Genomic DNA, 27,134 nt, shown 5'->3' on the forward strand with positions numbered 1-27,134 from the left:
GAAATGCCTGCGATTTGAATTCACATAATGGTGAAGGGATGGGAACAGAAATACTTAAAAGGATCATTTGGATCAACTATGATCTATCTAAGACATACATGCATGAGTGGGTTTCAGTCAAGGGCAGGAACAGATTGTGACTGATGTTACTTGATGAAACTTGTATTACAGTGCCTGTACTGCAAAACCCTTTACCTGCACATATTGAACACAGGAAGCTTTTGTGTTTTGCCTGTTAAATTATATTGAACTATTAGCTTAAACTGCTAGGAAAAAAATAAAATCAACTTTCAAGTAATATTTTGTATTTGGGTGAAAGGCATTTGTTAAAAAGTATTCTTCTTCAAATACATTGCACTGATTGTAAAAGATCTCCTTCCGTAATGTTTTCCAAAGGTGTCTTTTTATCTTTAGATTCCAGCTGTTACCTTTTAGCTGTTACTAAACTGGTAAAACATGGTATGTTTAAGGTATTTTGATCCTTCAAGGAATTGTATTTACCTTTTTTTTTTCCTTTTTCTTCTCCAACTCTATTTCTGTAGGAAGAATCTTAAATCGTTTCTCAAAAGATATTGGCCATCTGGATGACTTGCTTCCATTGACGTTTTTGGACTTTGTGCAGGTAATTCAGTTGCTTCTGCACTGCATTCTGAATTTAGACTCCTGTAAGCTTTGCTGAAAATCAGCTATTTGTCACAGATGTAGTTTAGTTTAAGGAAAGTGCTTGTTTGTGAAAGAAAGGTGCGGTTGAAATTTAATGTGTCAGTAAAAAGCTAACATGAGTAATAACTGGCAGGTAGGAGTGGCTATACACAGCTTGCTATTATGTCAAGATTTCAGTTCATAGTAGCTACATGCTTGGTAAATTGCTCCTGATTTGCCTCCAAGCAATCTGGCAAGCTTATTGCTGTTATAAGAAATATGTCCATAGTAAAGAAACAATCAACTCACATGAAAAGATAGCACAGATTAACCTAATTATGTGTCTACTTCCACAAAGAATCAAATGCTTACCACACCATTTTGGATTAAAATAGGTGTGGCTATTTACAAAGAAAAGATTAGTAGTAATAGTGTGAATATAATAGCCTTAATAGGAACAAGTGAAATAAGTTGCTGCAGACAAAAAAGATGGACAAAGCACTGAGATTTCAATGATGATGAAAGGATAAAGGATTATATATGACACCAAGGTAGTTTTACTGTTGCAGTAACTGTTAATCCTCCTTATAAAATTCTGCAGAAAGCTGCAAGAAAAAAAGAAAAGATCATAATGTATCAAAGTAACATGAATCACAGAATACGCAGAATCATAGAGGCTAGAGAAAGAAATGACTTAGAGGATCATCTAGATCCACGCAGTCGATCAGCTCCAGTCAGAAATGTTTCTTAAGGTGCTATTGCTAACTTTGCTTCATCTATTAGAGATAACTTAATCAGGATTTCGACCTTGTTTTTGATGTTTTTGAACTGAAACCAAAGGCATTTTAGGTTTCTTAAAAGCACCTTAATGACATTGCTAATTCTGAACTCTAGACGGGGGGGAGGAGAAGGTTCCAAAGAGTTAGTAAAAAGACACTTCTTAAGATAAACTCTTTTTCCTAGTTTAGTAAAGCTCTTAAAATTGAAGTATGTGTTTTTCAAAGCTTTACAAGTGCCACATACCATTAGGGGGAAGAAAGGAAGGTGATATATTTTACCTACCAATTGAGGCAAGTGCTGTTTTTTTGTTGGTTTTGTTGCTTTTTTTTTTTTTGCCTCCCCCCTCCCCCCCCCCCTTTTTTTTTGCGAGTTAGCGAGTTGCTTATAGCAAATATTAAGACTTTGAATTTCCATTTTTAAGGCCCTGATAAATTATTTCCTGAAAGTAAAATATAAACATTTTTTTATAATATACTACTCATTTTTACTGTTTACAGAGATTCCAGATTTTCTTCAGTCTTATTAACTATCCTTTATTAGACAGAATATTGTACTTTATTTCAGCTCTCTTTGGGCAATACATATACGTCTTTCATTTTGTCTGGAAGTTCAGGCTGTTATGCAATCCTTACCCTCTTCTCTTTACATAGGGGTTGTATCTACAAAGTCAAAACCATTTCTTCTGCGTAAAGGTCCTTTTCTATTAGACTAAGCAATGCAGAGGGGTTGGTGTTTGCACAGGTTTGTCATCTTTATAGAAGACTGGATAATGTACGTTCTACCTACCACTCTTGGCCAGAGCATCCTCTGGGTCCCGAAATCTTGAGATAAAATGATTAACCCTTTTTCCTTAGTTCTGTGCATTTGCAATAACGTAATAACGTGAGAGTTGTGTTGCAGCCCACTTGCATGGTGTTTTTATTGCAAGAAACTGAGTGGGTGTTTTGCATGCCCTGTCATGTGGTTTAAAGGCATGTGGGGTTGTCTGAGGATGCAAAATCTGCTGGGAAAATGTTAGAGAACTGTGTAAGCAGAGGGAGACAAAATTGGTGTGGTCTTGTCCATACTTCCTTTTGGGAGCAGACCCTGAAGCAAATTGTCTTGAGAACCACACACTGGTTTTTGTTTTTGTTTTCTGAGAGAACCAGCTGCTTTGTTCCAGCAGCAAGCTGGGGAAGGACATAACCTGTGTGCGTGGTACACGAGCAGAGGACCAAATCGTCTACAACTGGATTGGAAAACCTAGCAATTTGACCAGTGTACACATACTCTAGGCAGTATATGATTACCAAAACTTAACTGATCTGGGATAGAAGAGTGAAGGCTGTTATTGTGAATGTGATTGTTTTCTTCTTTCAAGCTCATACTGTAAACTGCATTTCCCCTCATGCTGGTTACTTCGTACATTTCTTTTAACTACGCCATTTAAAAAATTGTCAGGAACAAAAAAAAAAAAGTTAAAATATTTTGTTAAAATACAAAAGCTTGTGTTTTAAGTGGTAAGTTTTCTTTTTTAAAAGCAGATGTTATATGTCCAGTATGCTCCAATAGTGCTCTGTACTCAGAGTTGCCTGTACTCTTTGGCATCAGGGAGGAAAACTTAGGAACTTGCTGTTGTTTAATAATAGGCTGCTATCCATAAGACAAAAGCACTTCCTTCTTGGCAGGTTTTTGAAAACTTATAATTCTTGATCAGTCAGCTTGTTGATTAGTTGATGCCTTTTGAAATTCGATAGCAAAGATATAACATTTATTTCTGAAGAAGCACAGATCTCTACAAAGGATAACTGTTATCAATTATGATAGAGATCTTTTGTCGGTTGTTTTGTTTGCAGGTGTCTTTTATAAGACCTCCTATAATCCCTTCAGGAAGAAATATTTTCTCCTTTCTAAAAACAGTATTAGCTAAATATAAAAGCTCTGATCCCAGCCATTGTTGTTGATTCTCTGAGAGACATTTCCCAACATTCATTGTTTAAATGGTTGTCAGGAGGAATCAAGTGAAACTTCATAAACAATGCAGTAACTGGTTCATCTTACTTTGTGTGTAGAAGCTTTTCTTGAGCGGATTTGCATTGAAGAAGTGGTCCTTTTTCTGAGTTATTGCTAAGACCATTGTGAAGCTTTCCAGCCTTTTACTATATTAGCAAGTGTGTGTATCATTTCTGCACAAATAAACACAATGTGATTGGGCACTCAAAAACTACAATATGAGCCCCTTTAAATACCTATAAATTAATAATTAAAATCTATTAGTTTTGAGAATTTCATAATTACATTCAGTACAGATTTTAAGGCAATGCTAGAAATTGATAATGTTCTTTTTGAGTCCCTAATAAGATTTATACACTGCACTACAGTCATAATGAGCATGATTAGTCTGGACAGCTATACTGGATGGAAATTAATTCCTTAAAGTAAAAGAATCAAATTTTTACGTTTTCCATTGGATGAAGAAGAAACAGTCAGTTATGTTCAAGACAGTGGGTAGTTACTGTATGCTTAGTTGTTAAAGCGAAACCAGAAGGTTGGTGGCAAGCTCAAAAATGCATCATAGGTCTTGTGTATTTTTCTGAAAACCTGGTTAGATTTTGTGGAACTGCTGCTTTGCAATAGCTCCCAAACTAGCGACTCTCACTCTGTCTAGAGTTTCCTTCCGTCCTTTCTTCCTTAGGTTTTAAGTTCACTAAAATATAGCATACCTGTTTTTGGAGACACTGAGGGAAAGAGATCCTTGCTAGGAGGAGGCAGTCACTCTTTCATCTTAGGAATTTAACAGCTTATGAGAAATGTCACGTTAGTGCAGTTGACTATCTATTTGTAGAAATTACTGCATCTGTAAGATTTGTAAATCAAAAAGAAGTCTCTTTTATAAGAACATGTTTATGGATATGTTTAACTATGTGGCTGTTGAACAGAGCTCAGTGGGTAGCAGCTGAAAAAGAAACTGAAAAGAAACCAAACGTAAGTTATACACTTCAACTGAGATACCTTAAATTGTAAATTTACAGCCCAGTTCAGAGCTCATTAAATTAAAAAATAAACAGTCCTCAGTCCTGCAAATGGTCTAAATGAGCCTGTCTTACCTTCTAGAAGCTCTTCTGTGTGAAAAATGAAAAGCAATGTTGTGTTCTCTACAATGCTTACTGTTTTACTAAATACAGCACTAAATATGTTTGTAAAATCAGATTTTAATTAAGGTTTTGTAGGTTGTTTCTCAGATAATCAAAGAGCTGAATGAACTTGTTTGGCAGTGGTGGTGTATTTTTGCTGGTGAGCTTGCATATTTTTAATCCCTTGCTTTAGTACTGTTAACCTCCTTAGCCTCAGTTCTCCTTTTTCCTATTCTGATTTACCTATTTTGACATATCTTAAATCTCTTCAGGTATGTGTCTACTTGTATAAATGCCATTACAGTGCTTTAAAACCTTCTAAGAGGATTTAAACAACTCCTTCATTTAGACCTATATGCTATATTTATATATTTATTAGCTTAATCAGAGGGCAGACCTGACAACAGCCTCAAAGTGCTACCCAAATATAACTAATTGCAGAAATGCTTTCTTTGGTTGATAGGAACTTGAGCATCCTATAAATAAGTTCAAAGGGACCTAAGGAAGTCAGGTGCCATTTGAGATGACTGGGAATTTGTTAACTAATTTTCTTAGGCTCCTCTGAAAATACCAGCTGAGGTACTCAGTGTTTTAACCAGTTGTTTTTCCTCCTCCTGCCTGTTGATGTGGACTTCACCGATAGGTATGGGGCTTGTAGTTTGAAATACCACAGTTAAAATGCACAGCAACATCTAACTCAGTGCAGCATTAATAAAACACACTGTGCTAGCTTGAGAGAATATCTATCAAGGAAGAGAATAAAAGAATTTCATGATAAAGTATTAGGAATCAGGAATCCAGTCCATTCAATAGTATTTTATGCACATTAGCCCAGATATTCCTAAGGGGCTGGTATTGCGGGTGCTGCATATGTGAGGGCTCATCAAAGGCTTGTTTTCAGTACCTGACTCACACTTTGATTTGAGGTAGATTTGTAGAGGCTTAACGTCTTTGAAATGGGGTCTCAAGGTGATGGAGGATGAGCACACAAAGTGATATGCTGTTAGTTGGAAATGGTATCTATAAACTGACAGAATATATATAGGATGCTGAAGTGTATTCCAGTGCTGAAGTATATTCTTCTTTTCTGTTAATTATAATGATAAATTTTAAAGGATGTCTTTTTTCCCCTGTACCTTCTCGTCCTTTTAATTCTTCAGTGATCTCATTACCTTTTAACAGAGTTGATTTTCTGCTTTAGTTTCTAGTGAATTTAAGTAACTTCATGCAATGGCCCCTTCACTTTGATTTCTTCCCCTGTGTTGGTCTGAGGGGGGGAAAATCATGATTTGTTTTGTTTCTGGAGAACACTGTGAACATGTGAACTATCTGCAGCTGCCCTTGGAAAAGGGCAGTGATTTATTGAGGAAAACTGAATTGCAAAACCTTTTTCCTCCCCAAAATCAACAGCTTGACTGCGTTTAAATAACTGACTTTTCATATCCTTTCATCACACACAAAGACCTAATCCTGAGACTACTTGAGCCACCAATGTAGGCTGTGGCTGAGACCACCACTGAATGTGCCGTTCCCTTCTCACCACACACAAAACACATTGACTGCAGCTTTATGAAGTGAAAATGCTGAAGAAAAGGAAAATGTGAAGGAGGTGTCCACAGTCATTTATTTAAAAAAAAAATAAAAAAATAAAAGGAGGTAAAAAAAAGAAAGCTGCTGCATCTGGATATTAGGAACAAAAAGTGCCTCAGACTGGAATAATAGCTTGGGTCACTTGGTTTCGTATGTGCAAAAGAGTGGAACTGCCGTTGCTTGTTTCAGTACCGCTGACCCCTGCATTTTATTGTGTGAAGATGTCAGGGAAAGTGTGTAGAAGGAATTCCAGTATCTTTTAGTTTAACAATGACTTTGTTATTTTGTGATTCCTCTGAGGGGTAGGGACTTTTTTAAAATTTTTTTTTTCAGTTTAGTGAAGTTTGTACGTATGTATGTATGTGCAAGATGGTTTCAAGAGATGCTTGTGTTTGTTAAAGAATAGTTCTTTGTGTGTGTTTGCATGTGAAACATAATCGTAAAATACGTTGTGATAACACAACCAGTGGTGAGATCTGCGTTAAATGTCAGCAAGTTCTTTATAGCCTGGTACGCAGAGCAAACCCGTATCTTGGAGACGCGTTTTGGTTACCCTTCTGGTGAGTCCTGATAGTTTTGTATGATGGTTATATCCCAAAACTCTGCGGTTGTGCTGAGGTTTAAATAATAAATACATCGTTTAAAAAAAAAAAAAAAAAGTTGCTTGCTGGCCCCTGACTACTGAAATCTCATGGAACTTCCCCCGTCGAACTAAAATTCTAGCTGTGCGTTTCCAAGATGCATATTACAGCACCTGCTAGTATGTAATGAAAAGCCAATTAAAACTGAAAGAAAAATAGGGCTTTTTTTTTTTCATTGGTTGGTTTTGAACTCTAATTTGAAAGAAGATTGAAATGATCGTTGTAAAGAAATTAATTTCTGGTATAGTTACTTGATACTTGTGTGTACTTTCAATTTTGCCTTTTTTTTTATTCATTTAATTCAAAAGGGATTATTTTCGAAACAAACAAAAAGAAACGCTGTCTATCCAGCCCACCCTGTCATTGTCCATCCCTCCCCCCTTCCCAAAAAGAAGGGTGGGAGAGGCTTGGGTTGCACTTGTGTCTCCAGGCCCAACCTGCAGGAGCTGTGAGTGTAGCATAGACACTTGTCTAAATAATGCAGTTCTTTATTGACCTTTTGCTCCTCTGTCACTGAATGCCTCAATTGTTAAATCCCAGTAGCCAATTAGTCTTCTTGATGGCGACCAGCAGTGGAGATAATCTATGCCAAAGCTATGGCTGGTCTTCACTCTGGGCCTGTCATCATGTACCTTTGAATTTAAGGATGTCTTGCATCATATGAGCTGCGTATGTACTCGCGTCGTTCATATGTGTATAAGATAAGGCACGTAAAGTCCGGAGTCACTGCTAATAGTTAAATTCCTGTTTACATGGACCTCAGTTTTTCTCAGGAAGGCTAAAGATCTGTTTTCACACAATCATGCGTAATCCATCCCAATCCTTTTCCTCACCCTATTTTTTTCCTGTTTACATGGGTGCATAGAATTTTTTATAAAAATTGATGTGTATCTCGTTTTCCACATATTAATGTCAAGCCAATAGATATCACTGCAGTAACAAAGCTAATTACTGTGGGAACATAATGTAACTTTTTAAGTATTTTAGGGTTTATATTTATGTAGTATGGGCTGTACTAATAAAATTGGAAGATATAACCCCATATTTAACATAAGAGGATAAAATAATATTGAAAAATGTGATTCCACTACCTTTTTGTCATCTTGCATCCTTGTGTGTCCTTTACTGCTATTCTCTTTTTCTTGTTCATCTCCTCTCTTTTGTTTTTTGTACTTAATTTGAATGGCAGATATAGATATTACTTCTGTTACTGGGCTATTGCTTTCTTTTTTTCAATGAAATGTGGAATAGTGACGTTCTCAATATAGGAATTCTCAGAAAAATAAAGCCAGCTTTCACTTACTGGAATTCTGTGTTCTTTGTCTAGGGCGTACAAGTCTTGCAAGATGCAGTCTTCCTCTTAATGTACCTAAAATTTTCTGCAGGTTGTGGCTTAGCGATAGAAAGACAAAAATGTAGTTTTTCTTATGGTATTTTGGTATGTCTGACTGAAACCAGTACATATAAAATTTTGATCAGGCTTAAATCAGCTCTTCTCCATTTGACTTCTCTGTGTTCTTTATAGGATTGCTCTCAATTACATTCTCAGCTCCTAAGAAAGCCGTAGAGTTGTATGGAAGTCCGCTAACGTGCCCCAGCTCTGTGTAATCTGGAATTTTCTCCCTTTTTGGTTAAGGCGTAATTCGTAAGAATTTCAGAGAGAGATTCAGTTTGTATGTGTTGGAAGTTATTTTTTTGTTTGCTTTTCTTACTATGAAAGACAGTGAAGAAGTGCTCTGATATAAGTGAACTTCTTCTTTTTGGTTCAACTTTTCCTTTTGGTGCCCGAGAGGGGATTTTTAGTATTATTTATATATGTTTACCTGATTTTTTAAGCGTTATTGTAACCTTTCACATCCCCAGCTCAAACTGATTGTTATTTTTAAAGACTTACGAAGATCATTAACATTTCTAACACTTCACAGTAGCTAGAAATCTTTTAATTCTGCTGTCAGTCATAGAGTGTAACAATCCTGTTCCAAATGGTGATAAGTACAAATCTTCTAGATTGCCTTAAACTACTGATATGCTATAGATAGGACGTGTGTGCTTACAAACAAAGTAGGATTTCGCTGTTTGGCAAAAGGACTGGAGCTTTTACTTTTGATTCAAGAGGGTAGGGGAAACTTTGAGGTAATTTGAATTATTAAGCCATATAACTGGTGCGTGTGTTAAAATCAGGGTGCATATTTATGCCCAAAACAAACACGTGGGACAAAGAATTATCTTCAGCAAAAAAGACTGCATCTCATAAAAACGTGCTGCCAGGGTTATGTGTACATCGCATGCAGAATATAAGAACTGTTTTCATGCTTTTCGTGAGATCCGATGCTGATACTGTGGCTGGCTGGGGAGCTCTTCCACATCCGATTTGAAAATTGCGGGTGAGTTCCTTCTTCAAAAGGCAGTGGCTGCAGCGTGGGCAGTTTCACACAGCAGAAGAGGAGAGTTCACTGGGGAACTGAGAATGTCAAATCTCCTTGGGAAGCGTATAGCTCTTTGTCTTACATTTACATTACAAGCTTTGTATCACTTACAATTTTTGATTAATTTGGATTGCACTCTTGAAATTGTAAAATTCGGTGTGTGGGGATAAACTCTTTCAAGGGCTAGATGATGGCTGTTCCCAAACAGTGGAAGAATAGGGTGCTGAGTGCATTATCTTCCACAGTCATTTTCCATCTTCCTTTCTTTTTTTTTCTTTTTTTTCTTTTTTTTTCTTTTTTTTTCCACACTGGGTTTTGAAATCAGTCTAATGGTTAAACAATCAGAGTTCTTCTTATAAAAGTCACTCCTTTCATTCTAAAATAAAGGTTTTTGATCTTCCCTTCTGAAACGGAGAATGTGCTGGCTTTGGTATCTGATCAAATTGTCCATTCTTCAGTTCAGCATAACATAACATGAGGAAAAAAAATCCAGTTGTCTTGCTGATAGAAGTCTGAATTTGAGGGTCAGACCTGGTATCAGTTGTTTGCTCTGGTGTGTATGCGTGGATGGTTTGTAATAAATAAACTCATAAGAGGTCTTTTTATTTGCTTACGTGCACCTGTAGAGAATGGCTGAACTGGATGAAACGTGTGGTGGTGTGCAGGTGAGTTACAGTGTGGGTGATGGACACGTCAGGCCACTGTTGGGCATCCTAGCACCAAGGGACTGCAAAACAGCATATAGTTCTTCAGAATTATGAATCAAGAGTTTATTCTGAATAGGAAAGTAGTGTTTTATAGCGCTACTGGAGTTGCAAAGCTCTAGGAAGTTTGGGGGGGGGGGGACAAAGATGGGCTAAAAAGCATTTTTTGCATCTGCTGGGAAGGGGAGTAATCAGAGAAGAACAGGAGGTAGTGTATTTTAAATAGCAAGAACAAACAGTAAAATGCTTAAAAGCTTGTAACTGATGTCAGGCTGAAGGCCTGTGTTACTGAAGAACTGATATTCTTTATAACAGGAGAGCCCGCAGTTCAAATGTAGCAGAAAGCTTTTAAAATTGCTGAGATTGCATTGAACTGACTTCTGGCCAAACAATTAGGCTTGGCTGAGCAGGAAAGGTCACAAAGTTGAAAATGAGGTATTCTTAGGGAGGGTGGGGGCTGCTCTGGCATTAAGGACAAGAGGCCTGGGGTGGAAAAGTCCATATAGCTTAAAGCCGGAGTGGCAAAACTGCAACATACGGAGCAGCTGCATTTGTGGTAAGCAAAATTTTGCCAGACATTTCGAAGAACTGGGGAAAAATATGCACAGTACAGACAAACAGGTTACACTAATGTCATCATTGGTTCAGAGGAATCCCATGCAGGGGCGGTGGATAGTATTTTAGCAAATAAATGAATGGACTATCACGTAAGAATGCTAAGTAATGCTGATGGCCTGTCTTGATCAGTGTTCATTCTCCAGCAGTGGCAATAGGAGATGTTACCTGGGGAGACCATGGGAGCCTGACTGCTTTCTGTGATCCCTTCCCTTTTTAATACCCCAGTATCTGCCGTTTTGTGATGGAGGTGTCAAATTGCCCTTTTTGTATCTGCTTTTTTTTGCAGCATTTTGTGTTGGCTGTGAGATCTGCCTCCTATAATCTGTTATCCTGAAAGCAGTGAAGTATTTATTGAATTTTGATTTTATTCTCCGAAAAAAAAAAAAAAAGGACCGAAAGAAAACCCCCTTTTAGAAGGGTTGTAAGCAGAATAAGACCAAGGACAAACATTGGTCAGTCAGTCTTTGCTGATAAAAGACTAAACATAAGAGTAAGAATGAAGTAGGAAATGCACCACATGTAGTAGTACTAATGAGAAACGTACCCATTGCTGAATGAAACGTTCTGATTTTGTCAGGGATCTGATGTGCTTAGTGGAGCTGTGTTGGACTAACACAGCTGGGGAAGAGTTTTAGAAGTGCCTTCAAAGAGGTAGTAGAGAGGTAGAGAAATTGCCCAACCATTTCTTAATTTCCTTTAAAAAATGCCTCCCCTTTGGCAGCAGGGACTGGCATAGGAGTTATAAAAGCATACTGGGAACCTCGGAGCAGCTGGATCGGCCAACACAGTGACCACACGTGCTGGTGTTACTGGGGGAGCACGGGGTGTGTTAGACTCCTTGTTTACATACAGATCACAAAAGCCCTAAGCTGATAGGGTGGGAAGGGATGTTTTCCGCTACCTGAGAAAAAGAGAGACGCTGGGAGGGTTGGCTGGTGCCAGGCATTTTTCTGTATTATTTCAGGCAGGTTCTGGCACGAGCTGTTGAGAAAACAAAGCGTGCGTGTACGCGTGTCATACACTCTCTCTGGTTACTGCTGTTTCCTCAAACGACCATGTGAAGTTGTGCTTGGCATCCGAGGTGTTTCGCGGGACGATGTATTTGTCATGGTACAAAGGGCACCGTAGTATATTTCCTGAACAGGACAGTGTTGGAGGCGATAGCTTCCACGTGCAGTGGGTATGAACAGGAACAGCATGTAGGGATGCGTAAATAGGGGCTGGGACTTTGGCTCCGATAAAAGCCTGTGTTTTCGTAGAAAATCTGTATTAGCTGGAACTAAGTTATTGCCATGGCCAAAGGGCCCTGACGACGAACTTCACACACAAGTGAAGATAATTTATGGTTAAAAGGAAAATAACCTCTATATGATGTAGGAATTTCGTGCAAAGTTTTAAAGGACAAGTATGTTGAGTGTCACAAACTCCAGAGCTTGATTGTGCATGTGTTTCTAAAGCATCAGTACTTGGAAGTCTCAGACAATGTATGGACGGTGATTTTTGAGAGCTGGGGCTGAGACCTGCATGAGATCTTAGCACGAGGTGCCAGAAAACCTATTTTAACGTTTATTGTGGGATGAAAGATTAGTGATGATAGGATGCTGTTTAAATACAACAGAATGGTGGCAGTGCCAGTGTATTAAAGAAAACACCCTTTTTGCTATAAGGTCACTTGTTAAACTTTTTAAAGAACACTTGGACACAGTTCAACATGATCTCAAACAAATATTAAGGCTTCTCACTTACTGGCAAAATGCATGCCAAGTCAAATGAATAAGCATGTTGGTGGCACAAAAAACATCTACCCTGAGGAGCTAAGTGTATGCTTGTTCACTTGGAAAAACAATGATCCAGAAAGGCTATCTCATAGAGACAAGAATAAAAAGAAGGTATTAGCATTAAAGATGTGATTGCTAATTTCAAACACGTTTTCGTGGTAAATCTGACAGACGTGTTCAGGCCATTTGCAGTGACATGGATTTAGTCACATAACCTCGTGGGCTTATCATTACTAACAACAAGATTCTGAGGAGGAGAGAGCATCTTATACAAGATAACATGAGCTTGCTGTTTTTGAAGCTTGTGGAGCTGGCAGTGCTTAGCTCTTATGTTTTGTTTTTTTTTTCTTTCAATCACTTTATCTGAAATTAAAATTTTAATTTCTTCCCAAGCTATGCCTTTTTCCCCACTTTCAGTGCTTTGGTTGTCTTGTCTTGTCTTTATATTCCCAAATCTTCTTGTGGATGTACATTTTCCTAAGGTTAAATTAACGCTGACTGAGGGCTGTCATTCCTGTCGAGGATTCGTGTCACTCGACCGTGTCTGAGATGTCTTTCAAATGTTGGAGTTATATGCAACATTTTTCCTCCTCTACTCGTAAGTCTTGCTTTTTCTAGACAAATCTCTTGCTGATGGTTTGATGCGAGCAATAATGTAAACAACCATATTTCTACCTTTTTTAATCAGTTTGGAAAGAAAAAACATAGATTTTATTCAAAAGATAGTTTAAAGACAAGACAAGACTACACAACTGGTCACTTTATCTGAGTAAAACGAAGTAGGGCTGTTTATGTCCGAGGATTACTGTATGGAGGTAATGGGTTTCTGTGTGGATGTTTTCTGTTTTAGCAATGAAGAAGAAAAAAAAAATGTAAAAATCTACAGTGTGGTTAGATATGCTGCGCTGGATGCAGCTGGTCCGAGCTCTGGTCTGCTCATTAGGACGTCTCCTCACCGGGGAAGCTTGTCCTCTGGCGTGCCAGCACAGCCAACCGCGCACACAGTTGGGCTTTAACAGAGCTGCGTGACGGTCGGTCCAAACAGTCTGGTTTGACAAAGCACGTCCAAAACCAAACTAAAACCAAAAAAGAAGCGTTCAAGGAAAAGGAGAATGTCAGAACCGGATCAGGGATTGATTGTGCGTGCAGTTATTTGGCAGAGCCAATGAGGAAATAATTTTAGCCAGGGGAAGGGCAGGAGGAAGGGGATGCCAAGCGTGTACGGACAGAGTGGGGTTTTGTAGTTTCTTGACCTGGCTTTGTTTCAGGCAGCAGAGCCTGACTGAGAGTGCCCTACGTTAATGCAGTTAAGGCTGCTAACTCGAAATCCTGTTTATGAACAGTTGCTGTTATTAAATTAGTATGGCTTCCTGGCAGTGTCCATGGGCTGATAAATCCTTGGAAGCGCATTTTAGGGTCCAGGGAAGAGGAGCTGGGGGGAGGTGTGTTTTGACTTCCACTTAAATGTTGATAAAAACCAGTGCTGGATCACTGCAGTTCTTGGGTGGGAATTGACAGCACGTTCAGTCATCAAAATTCAGGTGTCTGCCTGTTGGGCTGTAGATGCTTGGGCTGCAGTCAGAGGGCACCTGGTCGATACAGTTAGTTGAGTGTTTCAGCCCACCGTTGGGTCACTAAGTGTCCACATCAAGGCTAGCTTCTATCACTTTGTAAACTTAGGTAAATGGGACAGGAGCTTAGCTGTGTAGCTCACATGTGGACCCCTACATTCAGGTTTCTGAGTCTCAAATCCCACCTCGTGGGCTCCACTTGTGTTTTTCAAAGTCAAGCATGAAATACTGAGCTCGGGGCACAGCTGGTACAGAGTGGCAGTGATCTGTGGGTGGAAGGGTGGACGTTCTTCTGAGACAGCTTGAACTCTCCAAATTTTACCTGTGCATTTCAGTCTGTTGACTTTAATGAATGGCTCCAAATGGTTTACAATTTCTTGTAAGATTTCTGTCATTAGCTAAATGGTGTAGTTTATGTAACAAAGGGAAAGGCTTATAGCTTGAGATTTGCAGATCTCATGTTTTTCCAGATTTTTATGGTTCTTTTCTTACCGTTTCATTACCTTGCGTTAAATGCTTTTTCTGTTGTGTGGTTGTTGTGCAGAAATACCTTGTTCTTCCTACAGCAAAACCTTTTGGAGACAGAAACTCCAGGATATCACTCAGAGTATCTGTAAGAGTTACAAATACGTAGATCATCAGAAGATGAAGGGAAGGCACGTGTTTCACGCATGAATGTGCTGATCAGAGCATTCACTTCCCCAGAGGCGTATAGGAGGCTATGCTTGCTCTGAGGAGGACTGCAGTAAGACAGGAGGTTTCTTGAGGAAAAATAAGCTACAGTGAATGGTGTGGCTGACCAAAGCGTGAGGAAAGCCTCTCAGGACTTCTGCAAGCAAGGCAATAACCCCAACAGAAACAGCACAGGCTTTTCTATATTCTCAGGATAAAGTACGTGCTCTAAGGACTGGTCCATGAGTGTGACATTCTTCTTTCTCCAGGGAAACTGAAGCAGATTTGAACGTGGACACATTTGGAAGCAAATTAATTAGTTTTTCCCTCGCATCCAGGGCTTTTCAGTCCTGGTAGCATCTGCATCTGTTGATTTTTGTGTAAGATGGTTCTGTTTCCAGTACCGTGTAGATAGCTATAAAACATAATTACTCAGCTCTTTCTTTTTTTTTTTAATTTGGGTATTGTTTTTTGCACAGTCATTAAAAAAATACTTTTAAATGCTGCAATTAAGAAATACGATAAAAGGTGCTGATTTTATAGGCTGTATTTCTTTGATGTAGGGAAATTTCCTTTTGTGCTTAGCCTTTTGATTTTCAACCCTAAGCTGATTCTGCTAGACAAGGTCTAGATACCCAGCCCTGAGCGTTTCTTGCTGTGTAAACTGGCTACCTAGGTCACTGCTCGTCTCCAGAGAAGAGAGCGGTCTGACTGCTCGTGTTACCATTATCGTCAACCTGCTGATTTTCTTGGGTCCTCCTGCTAGCACGCGGCGATTCTGCTAGAAGTTCAGCCGAAGAGGTTGGTTGTCTGTTGTGAAACTCAGGAACTAGAACCTTTGCCTTACCTCACACAGTAGCTGCATGATTACAGTCTGCAAATAGTTGTGTCTGGCTTTCAGACTGCTTCATTAAGAGTTAATTTATATGCAAGTTTGGTTTTCCAAAAAACAACACACATGACTGATCCACCCTATCATAAATTTTTATAATGATAAGGTGGTGCAGGCTCATCTAAAATTCCTTCCAAAGGCGGTGTCAGATTTTTATTTTAGTCATCCTAACCATCTTTTCCTTCCCTGTATTTTCGTCGTAGCAAGGCTTTGTTTACATGAGCTGGATCCTAATAGTCCTACTCCCACCTCTACCGGCACTTTGCAACATATTGTAGATTATTATCACTAAAACTTGAGTTTAGCATCTTTTTTTTTTTTTAAGAAATGTTTTATTTTCCTCGTAATTCTTTTCCTTGAAGCAGCTTTCCTCGATGTTTCGCTTTTTGTTTGTGGCTGATAGTGTGAGGAGGCAGAACAGAGACTGCTTTTCGTGCCTGCGTAGGAATCAGACGGATTGACTCTCAGTACAGCAGAGGTTACCGAGGGAGAAGGGGAAGGCAGGAGACGTATAAACCAGATTTGGGAGTGTGTTGTCAGAGGGAAGGAACTGTCTTGGATCTCTGTTGAGGATGGAGGTGAGGGAGCCTTCAGAAATTAGGTAATGTGGGTGGCTGAAAGGCTTGGCAGAGGCAAAGAGTAATATTGGGGGAAGCAGTGGTCTAGACAGTAGAAAATTTGAAGGAGGTCAGGAATCTGCATTTCCCTTCTTATCCCGTCTTCACAATAAAACCAAAATAGCTCGTGGGGTTCTGATGAATGCTGGAGAAGTAGAACGTGTAGGGAAGGGCTGACAGCAGCGCTGCTGAGGAGTCAGGGTGCTTTGTTTTGCTTTGTGCTGACATAACCATTCACGTAATTGATCCAAGTGAAATACCGTGCACTCTCACTGCCACCTTACCTCTCCATGATGAAATCTAGGTAAAATGTTTGCAATCTACTCTGTGTATCTAGAAGGTCGAACAACATGATGCCATCGATAAGTTCGCCCACTGATGAGCAGTGGAGTAGTACAATACAGCTTCCTTCAGAGCTCCTGCCCCACACCTACCCTGTAGCTATTTTCCTTAATAGATTTATGGGACCCTGTAATGTGCTTTGAGGATCTGTGACATGCGAGGCTGTTACGCTGATAAATCTTCTATCATGAGCTAAGATCTTGCCTAGAGCCTAAGACTTAAATTGTGCTGACTCATGCAGTTGTAATGCATAAGGTGTGTGGGTTTGCTCTTTGGTCAGGTGAAATTAGGGTAAAGTCGGAGAAACCTCGAGAAAGCACAAATGTAGGGGAAAAGGTTGTGCTCAGTTTTGGTTGCACAGGGTGTGGGGAGGCTACCAGAAGCGCAACAGGAAACACATTGTTTGATATGCAGTTCCACCTAAAGCATTTGAAAATCCAGGTAGCTCGCTGCTATCCAGTCTGAGCTGTTTTGTTGCTTAACTTTTCCAACTTCATGCATCGATAATGGGACAGAAGCCTGCAAGACACACGTTCTCAGGATACGATGGTCTCTAATGCATTTTTGGCATCCAAAAGTCAAGCAAAGAGAAAATTCTGCTGGAATCCATTTAGGCATCATATGTGATGATGAAGGTGGCTTCTATACAGTCTTTAAAGAAGAGATGTTTTGGAAAATACTGACAGCTCTAAAAAAATGTGTTAATGAATATAATACGAGAATTTAGCATTGAACTAGAATTTCTGTGGTCTGTTTTTTGTACAGGGTGGGTTTCTGTTTTGTGTGTTTCGTTGTGCGTTTGTTTTTTTTTGTTGTTTTTTTTTTGTTTGTTTGTTTTTTCTTTTTCCAGGAGCAAATAAGCACACACCGATTTCAGTATGCCAGCAATCCCCGAGCTGGTGTCCTGAAAGGAATTTGTGTGCAGATACTGTTTTTTTCACAATATATTCAAACCGAAAGTTTGATGTGAAGGATGTAAAATGGTCTGCAGTGGTCTACATTTTTAACATAAAATTTGAAAAATTGGAAAAAAAAATTGAACAAAACAAAAATTGAAAAATTTGGACTGGGATCCACTGTCCTAAACAACGAAATTTCATTCCACCCTATATCTAGTTTTCTAAGAGTAAATTCAGGCCTAGCCCAGCCATCCATCTTGTACTCTTAAGTGAACCTGGTAGAACTAGCCTCTTGTGAAGCTTTTCATTGCAATGTTTGACATTTTCTTCTTATTTGTAACATTTCACAATACAGTCCTTTGGAAAGAGAAAATTCACTTTCTCTGATACCATGTTTTCTTCTTATATGAGGCATAGTTGTTTCTGTTAAAGACTTACAAGTCTGTTGAAAGTCAGTCTTTCAGTTGTCAAGTCTTTTAACTGAAAATCAGTCTTTCAACTGTCTTTCTTTTTACCTGGAGTAAAAACAGTCACTGATTCATTCACCAGATCGCTTGGGTTCATAAAAGATGATTTGTCTATTCCATTAATTACTTTCTATTTTGTTACAGCAGTCACAGAATAGCCCATACGGTGAGATGCTAATGTTCAGTCGATGAATTTTGTAAAGATGTTTCTTAAATAAAAAGCAATTAATAAGAAAACCATAAACTGCGCAATTAGTCAATTTATGTATTACTGTAAATTCTTCAAGTTGCTTAAAATTAGATGTAGTTCATGTTACGCAATGCATCCACTCTAAAATTTGGTAGTTTTGTTTAAACATTTAAGCGTTTCAATAGTGTTAAACAGTTTTATACATGTTCTAAATTAAGTTCTTCTGGCAAATAATTTTTTTTATTTTGTTTCTATTGTGTTGCAGACTCTCCTACAGATTTTTGGTGTGGTAGCTGTGGCTGTGGCAGTGATTCCTTGGATACTCATCCCCTTAATTCCACTATTTATTCTTTTCATTTTTCTTCGACGATATTTCTTAGACACTTCAAGAGATATTAAACGTCTAGAATCCACAAGTATGTAGCTTGGTGGGACTTGATGTTAGTTTGAACCCTGCTTACTATTATGTGAAATGCTAGCATTTTATAGACAATCCATCAAAGATTCTTTTGTTATGAAAATAGCTTCCTTATTGCCTTTCTTCTCAACCAGTGAATTACATGCTTAACTCCTGTTTCATGTAATGATAAACCTTAGGTATGTCAGTTTAACAATCTATAAGTAAAGTTAGTTATGAGCATGCTAAGTCACTGGTCTTACACGCATATACTAATGGTGTGGCTGACGTAATCTGATTCTCGTGCCTGACGTTAACTTGACTAGGTTAGGAACTATTAAGCATTACCAACAACAAACATGTTTGCCTCATGTCATTAATAAAGCTCAAAGAATTTCTTCAGTGACAGTAATTGTTAAAAATTGAAGACATTTTTGTATAGATTAATTTGCCTGTCTGATTCTGACAGAGTAAGAGGACTTTGGTCAAAGATATAGCATATTTATTCTAAAAGTATGCAGTACAGTAACTTGTATGGTTAAATACAAAGGATTAAAGATTAGTGTGGTACAAAAAGAATTAAATGTTGCCTGTCAGCTATTGCTACGTTACTCTCATTTCCCTTTGTAGCTCGAAGTCCAGTGTTCTCCCACTTGTCATCATCCCTCCAGGGACTTTGGACTATTCGGGCTTTGAAAGCAGAGGAAAGATTTCAAAAACTGTTTGATGCACACCAAGACCTCCACTCAGGTTTGTGATGAATTGATGTGAAAAATCAAATGCTTGCTTTGTAGGAGGGAAATATCTTTTGCCCTCAGCGACATGTATATAATGTACATTAAAATCAGTAGGAGCTGTGCATTTGTCTCTTTAGGGTAAAATTTCTCTGTTAGAACAAAAAAGTTATTATCTGTCTAGATTTTGAGAGTTTACTTTGGGCTGTAATATAATTTGAAATACCCGTGCTTATGTTTTAACAATGTCTAAGATAAACATTTTAAAGTGTGCCTGATAAGAATATTTAAAGAATCATTTTGACATTTTTCTGGATTCCAACTTTAAGGGGCGGGGGGGGGATGACAAGTTATATTATGAAGTGTTTAATATTAAGTAATGTGCTAGGAGTGGGCAGAGATAATTAATATCTAAATGATCATCTTGGAAAAGTTCTGTAAATCCCTCTTCTTTTTTACTTTGAGTGGCACTCAGGGCTTAAACATAAAAACAGTATTAACATGACCAGAAGGTATAAAATATTAGTATTCTGCAAGAAAAGAAATACGATTTAGGTTTGCACTTTTTACTATCTGTCAATTAAATACTCCGTATTAGAATGTTCTTCAAGGTGCAGCAGAACGCAAGTTTGCAATTCGGTGTTTGTTAGGTAAGATCTTGAATTTCCTTGTCATAAAGTATACGAGTATATCCTGTGGCTTTTTTCTCATTTATGGACTGCTAAGTTTTCAGACCAAAACAGACCGGATGATCTTTTCTGACTGTGTGCTTATCACATGCCATAGAAACTTGCCCACTTAACTCTGTGTTGAGCCCATTAAACTGTGACTGAGGAAACACACCTTCCAAGGAGGCAGCTCTAGATTTGAATTTCCTGTTTTGTAGTATTTTCATCTTGCTACTTATTTGGCCAAATCAATTTGTCAGTAGCTGGTAGTAAGAGAACACGTAGTTGGTTAAATTTTATATTAAAAGGCATCTTTATAAACTACATATACAAGTTTCACTATACAAAGAGGACTGTGACCTTCTATATAAATCTTTTCTTGTATTTTAGGGTCAGGTCAAAGGAACATAAACACTGTTTTCCAATCTAGTTTATGCATCCATCTCTAACCAAACTGTCAATAACACTCCTGCTGAGCAGCTTAGGAACCTGCTTTTGAGATGAAACTTTAGTGCTTAAAATTGCCCTGTTTTGCGTACTTACATGCTTAATGGTGTTTTTCCCACTGAAGTATTTGGCGTATGCCACTTTGCTTAGTGTGCATGTGATTTTAGGTCCTCAGACGGAACAGCGGGGGCCTGGGCAACAAAGGAGGCCAACAGCATCCTAAGCCCTGTTGACGGGAGCACAGGCAGTAGAAAGAGAGATGTAGTTATCCCCCTCATTTAGCATTTGTTAGACTATATCTGGAATCCAGTTTTGGAACCCCAAATATGGGAAACATGCTAACAAACAGGAGTGAGTTCAGTGGAGGGGCCACTAAGCCAGTCTGGGGACTATGAGGAGAGGTCTCCCCGTGAGATGAGGCTGAGGAGACCAGACATTTCCAACATGAGAAGGAGAAGGGTTAGAAGGGACTTTATAGCTGCCTTCCAGTGCCTGTGAGGATGTTACCAAAAAAGACGGAATCAGGCTATTCATAGTAGTGCATGGTGGGGGGAGAGAGATAACAGGTGTAAGTTGAAAGGAGAGGTTTGCACTGGGTATGAAAAACTTTTCACCATGAGGGCAGTGAGGCAGAGGAGCAGGTTGTCTGAAGACATTGTGCAGGCTCCATCCACTGAGATAGTCAGAGCTCAGCTGCATAAAGCACGGGGCAGCGTGATCTGCCCTCAGAGCTGACCCTGCTTCGAGCAGGAGGTTGGACTAGATATCTCTTGAGGTTGTTTCCACCCTGAACGTTTCTTTGATACTGAATGCGTGCAAACCATAGCTGATAGAACGGGATTAGCCTTTCATAGTAGCTCACAGAGTTGGAGTGTTGGCTTCTTAAGTGCTCCAAAGAGGTTTGAACTCTTTCCTGCATCACAGAAGGCTCTTCCAGCCAGCAGCGTTCTTGTTTAGTGCTTTTGCCTGGAGTAGTCTCCTCCACTCTATTTAAGGCTGAGCCTGGAAAGTGGAACACTCCCTTCAAACCCTGGTTCAGGGGTGGCTATGAATTTGATGTTAAATAACCTGTAGATAAAAAAAAAACATCTAAAAGACTTGAGGTCTGACCGAAGCCTGAGCTTCCTTCCTGCCAGTGCAACATCTCTATAAGAGAGCTCTTGAGTCACCACAAGTTGCATCACGAAGAGTTTTTGTTAGTTCCCAAGAATGTCATGTTCCTGCACACAGTGGCCCCGATTACACAGGGAGATTGCGGAATGATCCATCTCCAGCAGACAATTTAGTGCACCTTCCTGTAAAACAGGATCAGTGGAGCAAAATCTTGGAGCTGAAAACCTCCAACACAGGTGTCCCATTTCCTGGTCTTACAGCTATGCTCTTGCACTAAAAATGACCTTTCATGTCACCAGGGAGCTGTCATCGGCTCTATTTCCTGGGATACTCAGCTCCTGGGTTTCAGAGAGGTACTTACATTTTCTTGGTGAATTGCATTTCTCAAACGAGGTTTGTGACTTGATGTCTCTCTCCTTTCTGCATATATCATTACCTGAGCCTAGGGATATGACTGTCCGTTAAACCATACCCAGTATCTTTTGTTTAATGAAACCAGCTGCTAAATCAGGCATGTGCAGTTAGAGCTGATGTAAAGAGGTCACCAGCTCTGGCTTTGACCTGGCTGCCTGTTGTCATCCTCACTCTTTCCCCCCACTGCCCTCCAGGAGTTACCTGCAGTTCTGCTGGCTGAGTTGTTGATTTGATCACTCCATAACTCGACTATCCAAAATGATCTGGCATAAAAACAGACTTAACCTCCTCCCTTTTTTTTGTGGAAAGGATTTTTCTAGTTTGAATCTTCCCCAACGCTGGGCCAAGGAAAAGTTGCCCAGTTGGAACAGCACTGATTTTTAACATGTAGTAATGACAAGCAATGCAGAAAGGGTGGGATGGTAATCTTTTACTGGAACTTGGTAGCAGCTGGAATGATTCATCCAACTGCATCGTAAGCAATAAATAATGCCATACTTTGTTACGGCCATTTGACTTCTGTTTTTGGCCCTGAGTTCAAACACTTTGCCTTCTGTATTCGATGTCTTTTGCTGCTGTCTCCTGTATCTTGTACTGCAGAATGTCTGTCTGGGATGGAATTTAGCACCAAATTGTGGACACCTAGATGCAGGTGCCCAGTGGAAATGTCCACCTGTGAGCTTCTCCAAAAGTAGATATGTGCATTTGGCCACTTGAATAGCGCTGTAGCTCCACTGAATGTATTGAGTAGCTCTTCTCTGCCTGTAATGGGAGCTTAACCAGCTGCAGCTGTCTTCTAAAGACTTGGCTCTGACAGTTGTGTTGTGATACACTCTGTTTAAAAGCCTGTAGACTGTAGTCTGGCTACAATAAATGTAGTTGTTCTTCTGCTGTTTGTACAAAACTCCCATCCCAAGTCCACTACAGTGAGGGGAAGGCTTCCATTTTAAATAAATGGGCTGTGCTTCAGGCCTTGAATGTTCTTCTTTTTATTACTGTGTTTTATACTAGCCCTGGTTGCTGCTAGTGTGAAAACTAGGTCAGAGTATTCCAGGAAAACTGGACAATATTCTGATCATCATCTGCCCATAAAGATGTGCACTTGAAGATGACAACTTTAAATGGAGGGGGAAAAAAAAAGAAAGAAACACAATATCAACATGAATTAATTTATTATTATTATACAACTCAGTTTTCTAATGATCCACTAATGTCTTTGTAAAATACCATTTAGAGGCCTGGTTTCTATTTTTGACGACCTCGAGGTGGTTCGCTGTGCGTCTGGATGCCATCTGTGCCATTTTTGTTATAGTGGTTGCTTTTGGTTCCCTGCTTCTCGCCAAGAGTAAGTACAGATGTTAGAAAGAGTTCACCCATTAATTACCATGTATAGTGATGTCTAATTCTTTTTCATAGTTTACTGTTTCTAATTGTTTAAGGATTGTAATTAAGTTAAATGTTTCTTTCTAGATCATGATCTCTTCCTCAGTCTAGGGCATTGGGTCCGTATCTCCTTTTCTGCAAATACTGGAGGCAGTTCAGACATCTTCCAGGCTTAGGCATGCAACTACCATCATCCCCAAATGTGCAAACAAACTTGCAGATCTGTAGTCTTTGCTTTTGTTGAGATTCTGGCTTTCAGAGCAATAACAACAAATAAATCTTTTTCCCCACCTTTGCCTTTCTTTTTTAGCCCTACAGGGCTTTGCTTTTCATACTGAAACACCCACAGAGCTGCTTCTTAACAACTTTTTTCCTTTCTGCACATGGCACAGTAGGCCAAAAGGCAAACTAAAATTCCTAGGGATACTTGTCTAATACCTTGGATCAGCAGGATAGGCCAGTTGGAGAAAGAAAATCACCTTGTAATAATACATTTTATATTCACTGTCACTCATGAACTGTCATTAGTATATGCATCATCCAGGATGTAATTGGGTTAGATGTACTAGAACAAGATAGTCATCTAAAGTATGAAGGAAGAAGTAATTATCTTGGACATGAAAATTAGTGCTAATTTGCTGTTTTTGTTTCTTTTCTTTTTCTTTTGGACATGTTCTGTATATGCATGTGTGCTTTAAAATTTGAACACTGCTGCTTGACACTGAAAATTTTGAGCTAGGTTTGAATTTATTAGAATGCAAAAAGACAAGTCAAAACAATGGTTCTGAATCTTTCCTTGCCTCTGGATAAGGAGTAGCTCTCTTGAAGTCAATAGAGCTATGCTAGGATAAAGTTCAAGTTAGTTAGAAGACAATCATGCTTAATATTGGGGCAGACAAAATTAATTTATTTTACGAGAGCAGACCCACTGAACACAATAAAAGTTTATGTAAATAGGGGAAGAAATATTCTGTCCTATTATTTTATCTGATCACTTAAAACTGTGCAGAGTTGATATAAATGTTTGTAACTTATTTTGAAATCATTTTACAATAATTTTTTGCTTGGGTTTAGGGGCTGATGTAAATCCCTTAGAAAATGACTGAAAAATTACTAATGCTTAGTGTGGTAGGGATGACATTAGCAAGACGTGTAAGTATGGTTTTGAGATTGAGCCTCAGTTCCTAGATAAAGTGCAAAGCCAAGAATCAAGATTGTCTTTTCAGACATACAGATAATTTCCAAAGCTGAAAAAAAAATAAAATAAAAATGCTGCAAGTAGCTGTTCTGCCCGGAGCTACTCATCATCACACAGATGGTAAGGATGGTGTAACCAAACAAAATTCTGGCTGTGATACTTCCATCATGTAAGTAACCTCATGAAAGTGAAGGTAACTAGAGTTTTGTGTAATTACCAGTGTACCTATTTGATTCTCTTTTTCCTTTGTTCTGCAGCTTTGAATGCGGGGCAGGTTGGTTTGGCGCTGTCTTACGCAATCACTCTCATGGGAACGTTCCAGTGGGGTGTTAGACAAAGTGCTGAAGTTGAAAACCTGGTAACGTTTACTTCTTCCTTTTTGCTTCTTGCTTCCTTTTTGTAGTTGTGACACAAAGCCTCAAGGATGGGATTCTTCTTAATTAACTTAGGACATTAATACCTTAGCAAGCAATTGAGGCACCACTTACAGGCAGCAGAGTAGAGAAAAATAGCCTCTTCTAGGGTATAATTTGTCTGACTGATTTTGAATGTCTATTCAGATGAATCATCCCTCTCCATTGATAGTAGGGGAGCCTTTATAATCACCCTTTACAGCAGAAAGGATTCTGTCTAGTTACAGTGGGGATATCTGCATTGCATGTAGCTAAAATTACATAAAATTAATCCCTGTATAAGTAAGATTTTTTTCTTAAAGATTTCTTAGATTTGGGATTTTTAATTTTTGTTTTGCATTATTGCATCTTAAAATTTTGTTTATATCTCTCATTGCAATTTTTATGGTCCTGTTAATTGCTGTAAAGGTTTAAACCTTAAATTGGTGCAAGTTAACAAATATTTGCAAGTATTTAAGCATATATTCTGCTGAGAGTTTGGTTTTGTTCTGCTGAGTGTGTTATTGAAAATAAACGAAGTAAAATACCCTCCACCAATTTACAATATTTACTAACGTGCTCTGTTTTGCCTATCTACTTTTGAAGTCAGTGTATAAAAAAAAGATTGTAAAAAGAACATGCTACGTAATAAGCATGCTTTTCTGTTTTATGTTGACAGTTGAAGGTTACTTGTAATTACGATTTGCTGACCATACTGTAGGAAATATATGCGTTCCTTTAGTAAAAGGAATGAAACTGTTTGATAACAGATAAATCATAATGTTAGGTTTGTATTTATTTATTTTTGTCTAGCATGCTGCTTCTTCGGAGCATTTATCATGAATTTTCATGAATAAGGTAATGGTGACAGTCTTTGGTGAGAAATGGGAAGAAAGCTTTCAGGGTTTCTTTTTGTACCAGTTAGGAAGATTTGGAAGCGTAAATCTATGGGGTTCCTGTGTAGCGAGTTACTGTGTTTGAGGCTGTAATTCAGAAATGCCTTGGAGGAGGAAGACTCACCATTCACTAGCTGCCTTTGTTGTGGAATGGTGATCATTTTATGGAGCTGTGATTAGCATCAACTTCTTTGACAGGTGGATATCCAACACGAATCCCTTGTTATTAAGGACTGACTGTATTTGGGGGAGGCAAGAACAGTTCCTCTCTATTCTGCTCTGTTAGTCTTTCTTTACATGTTTTTCTTTGGAGCTTATTTTGTAATGTGGAAAGGGCAGGTGGCAGTGAGGTCAGAGAACTTTGCTGGTCGATGGCTCTGTGTTCAGGTGGAGGCCAGTGATGAGTAGTGTCCCTCAGGGGTCTGTCTTGGGATCAGTGCTGTTTAATGTCTTTATCAGCGACACAGACAATGGAATTGAGTGCACCCTCAGCAAGTTTGCAGATGACACCAAGCCAAGTGGACACAAGTCCAGAAGAACTCACTGAGAGCAGCCCTGCGGAGAAGGACGTGGGGGTGCTGGTGGACAAAAAGCTCGACACGAGCCAGCAGCGTGTGCCTGCAGCCCAGCAGCCAACTGCGTCCTGGGCTGCACCACCAGAGGGGTGGCCAGCAGGGGAGGGAGGGGATCGTGCCCCTCTGCTCTGCCCTGCTCAGGCCCCGCCTGGAGTGCTGCGTCCGGGGCTGGGGCCCAGCACAAGGAGGGCGTGGGGCTGTTAGAGAGGGTCCAGAGGGGGACCACGAAGTTGAACAGAGGGCTGGAGCGCCTCTCCTATGGAGACAGGCTGAGGGAGCTGGGGGAGTTCAGCCTGGAGAAGGGAAGGCTTCGGGGTGACCTTATTGCAACTTTTCAATACTTAAAGGGCGCTTATAAACAAGATGGAGAGCAACTTTTTGCTCAGTCAGACAATGGCAGGACAAGGGAGAATGGTTTTAAACTAAGAGGGGAGATTTCGATTAGATGTTAGGAGGAAATTCTTCACTCAGAGGTTGTTGAGGCACTGGCACAGGTTGTCCAGAGAAGTTGTGGATGCCCCATCCCTGGAGGTGCTCAAGGCCGGGTTGGATGAGACTCTGGGCAACCTGATCTAGTGGATTGCATCCTTCCCCCCACGACAGAGGGGTTGGAACTAGATGGTCTGTAAGATCCCTTACACCCAAGCTGTTCTATGGTTCTGTGATTCTATGAACTCATTGCCTGGTAACTTCTGGCCTTAAAGCCACTCCAGGCAATGTAAGCCTACTAGATGTCTTTATGATGGCCTTTTCAGAATACACCTGTGTGTGGTTACAGTTAAGTAAAATGAATTGTACAGAATAGATGTATGGGTGAGGGATGCGCACCAGAGCCTAAACAGAACTTCTGTTATTTTCCTGAGGGAGAAGAAAAAGTGTCTAGATAGTTCAATTTCTGTTTCTCATCCCTCCCACAAGACTAGGGACAGCAGCAAATGCTGCACTTCCTTCCTATCTGGTTTAAAATGCTCAGGA

General features: G+C 39.4%; 1 protein-coding gene across 3 annotated transcripts in view; it reads left to right on the forward strand.

Moving 5' to 3' along the window:
* ABCC4 (ATP binding cassette subfamily C member 4 (PEL blood group)) overlaps window positions 1-27,134 on the forward strand; it is a 154,870-nt gene that overhangs the window by 85,921 nt on the left and 41,815 nt on the right. For all 3 annotated transcript variants that reach the window (XM_066986856.1, XM_066986861.1, XM_066986848.1), the window contains 5 exons: window positions 543-622; window positions 18,208-18,358; window positions 18,970-19,089; window positions 22,950-23,060; window positions 24,554-24,654. In XM_066986856.1, coding sequence (XP_066842957.1) covers window positions 543-622; window positions 18,208-18,358; window positions 18,970-19,089; window positions 22,950-23,060; window positions 24,554-24,654 — 563 coding nt within the window. The remainder of the gene's footprint in view (window positions 1-542; window positions 623-18,207; window positions 18,359-18,969; window positions 19,090-22,949; window positions 23,061-24,553; window positions 24,655-27,134) is intronic.

The sequence above is a fragment of the Anser cygnoides genome, chromosome 1, assembly GCF_040182565.1.
Source record: "Anser cygnoides isolate HZ-2024a breed goose chromosome 1, Taihu_goose_T2T_genome, whole genome shotgun sequence".
Taxonomy (NCBI): domain Eukaryota; kingdom Metazoa; phylum Chordata; class Aves; order Anseriformes; family Anatidae; genus Anser; species Anser cygnoides.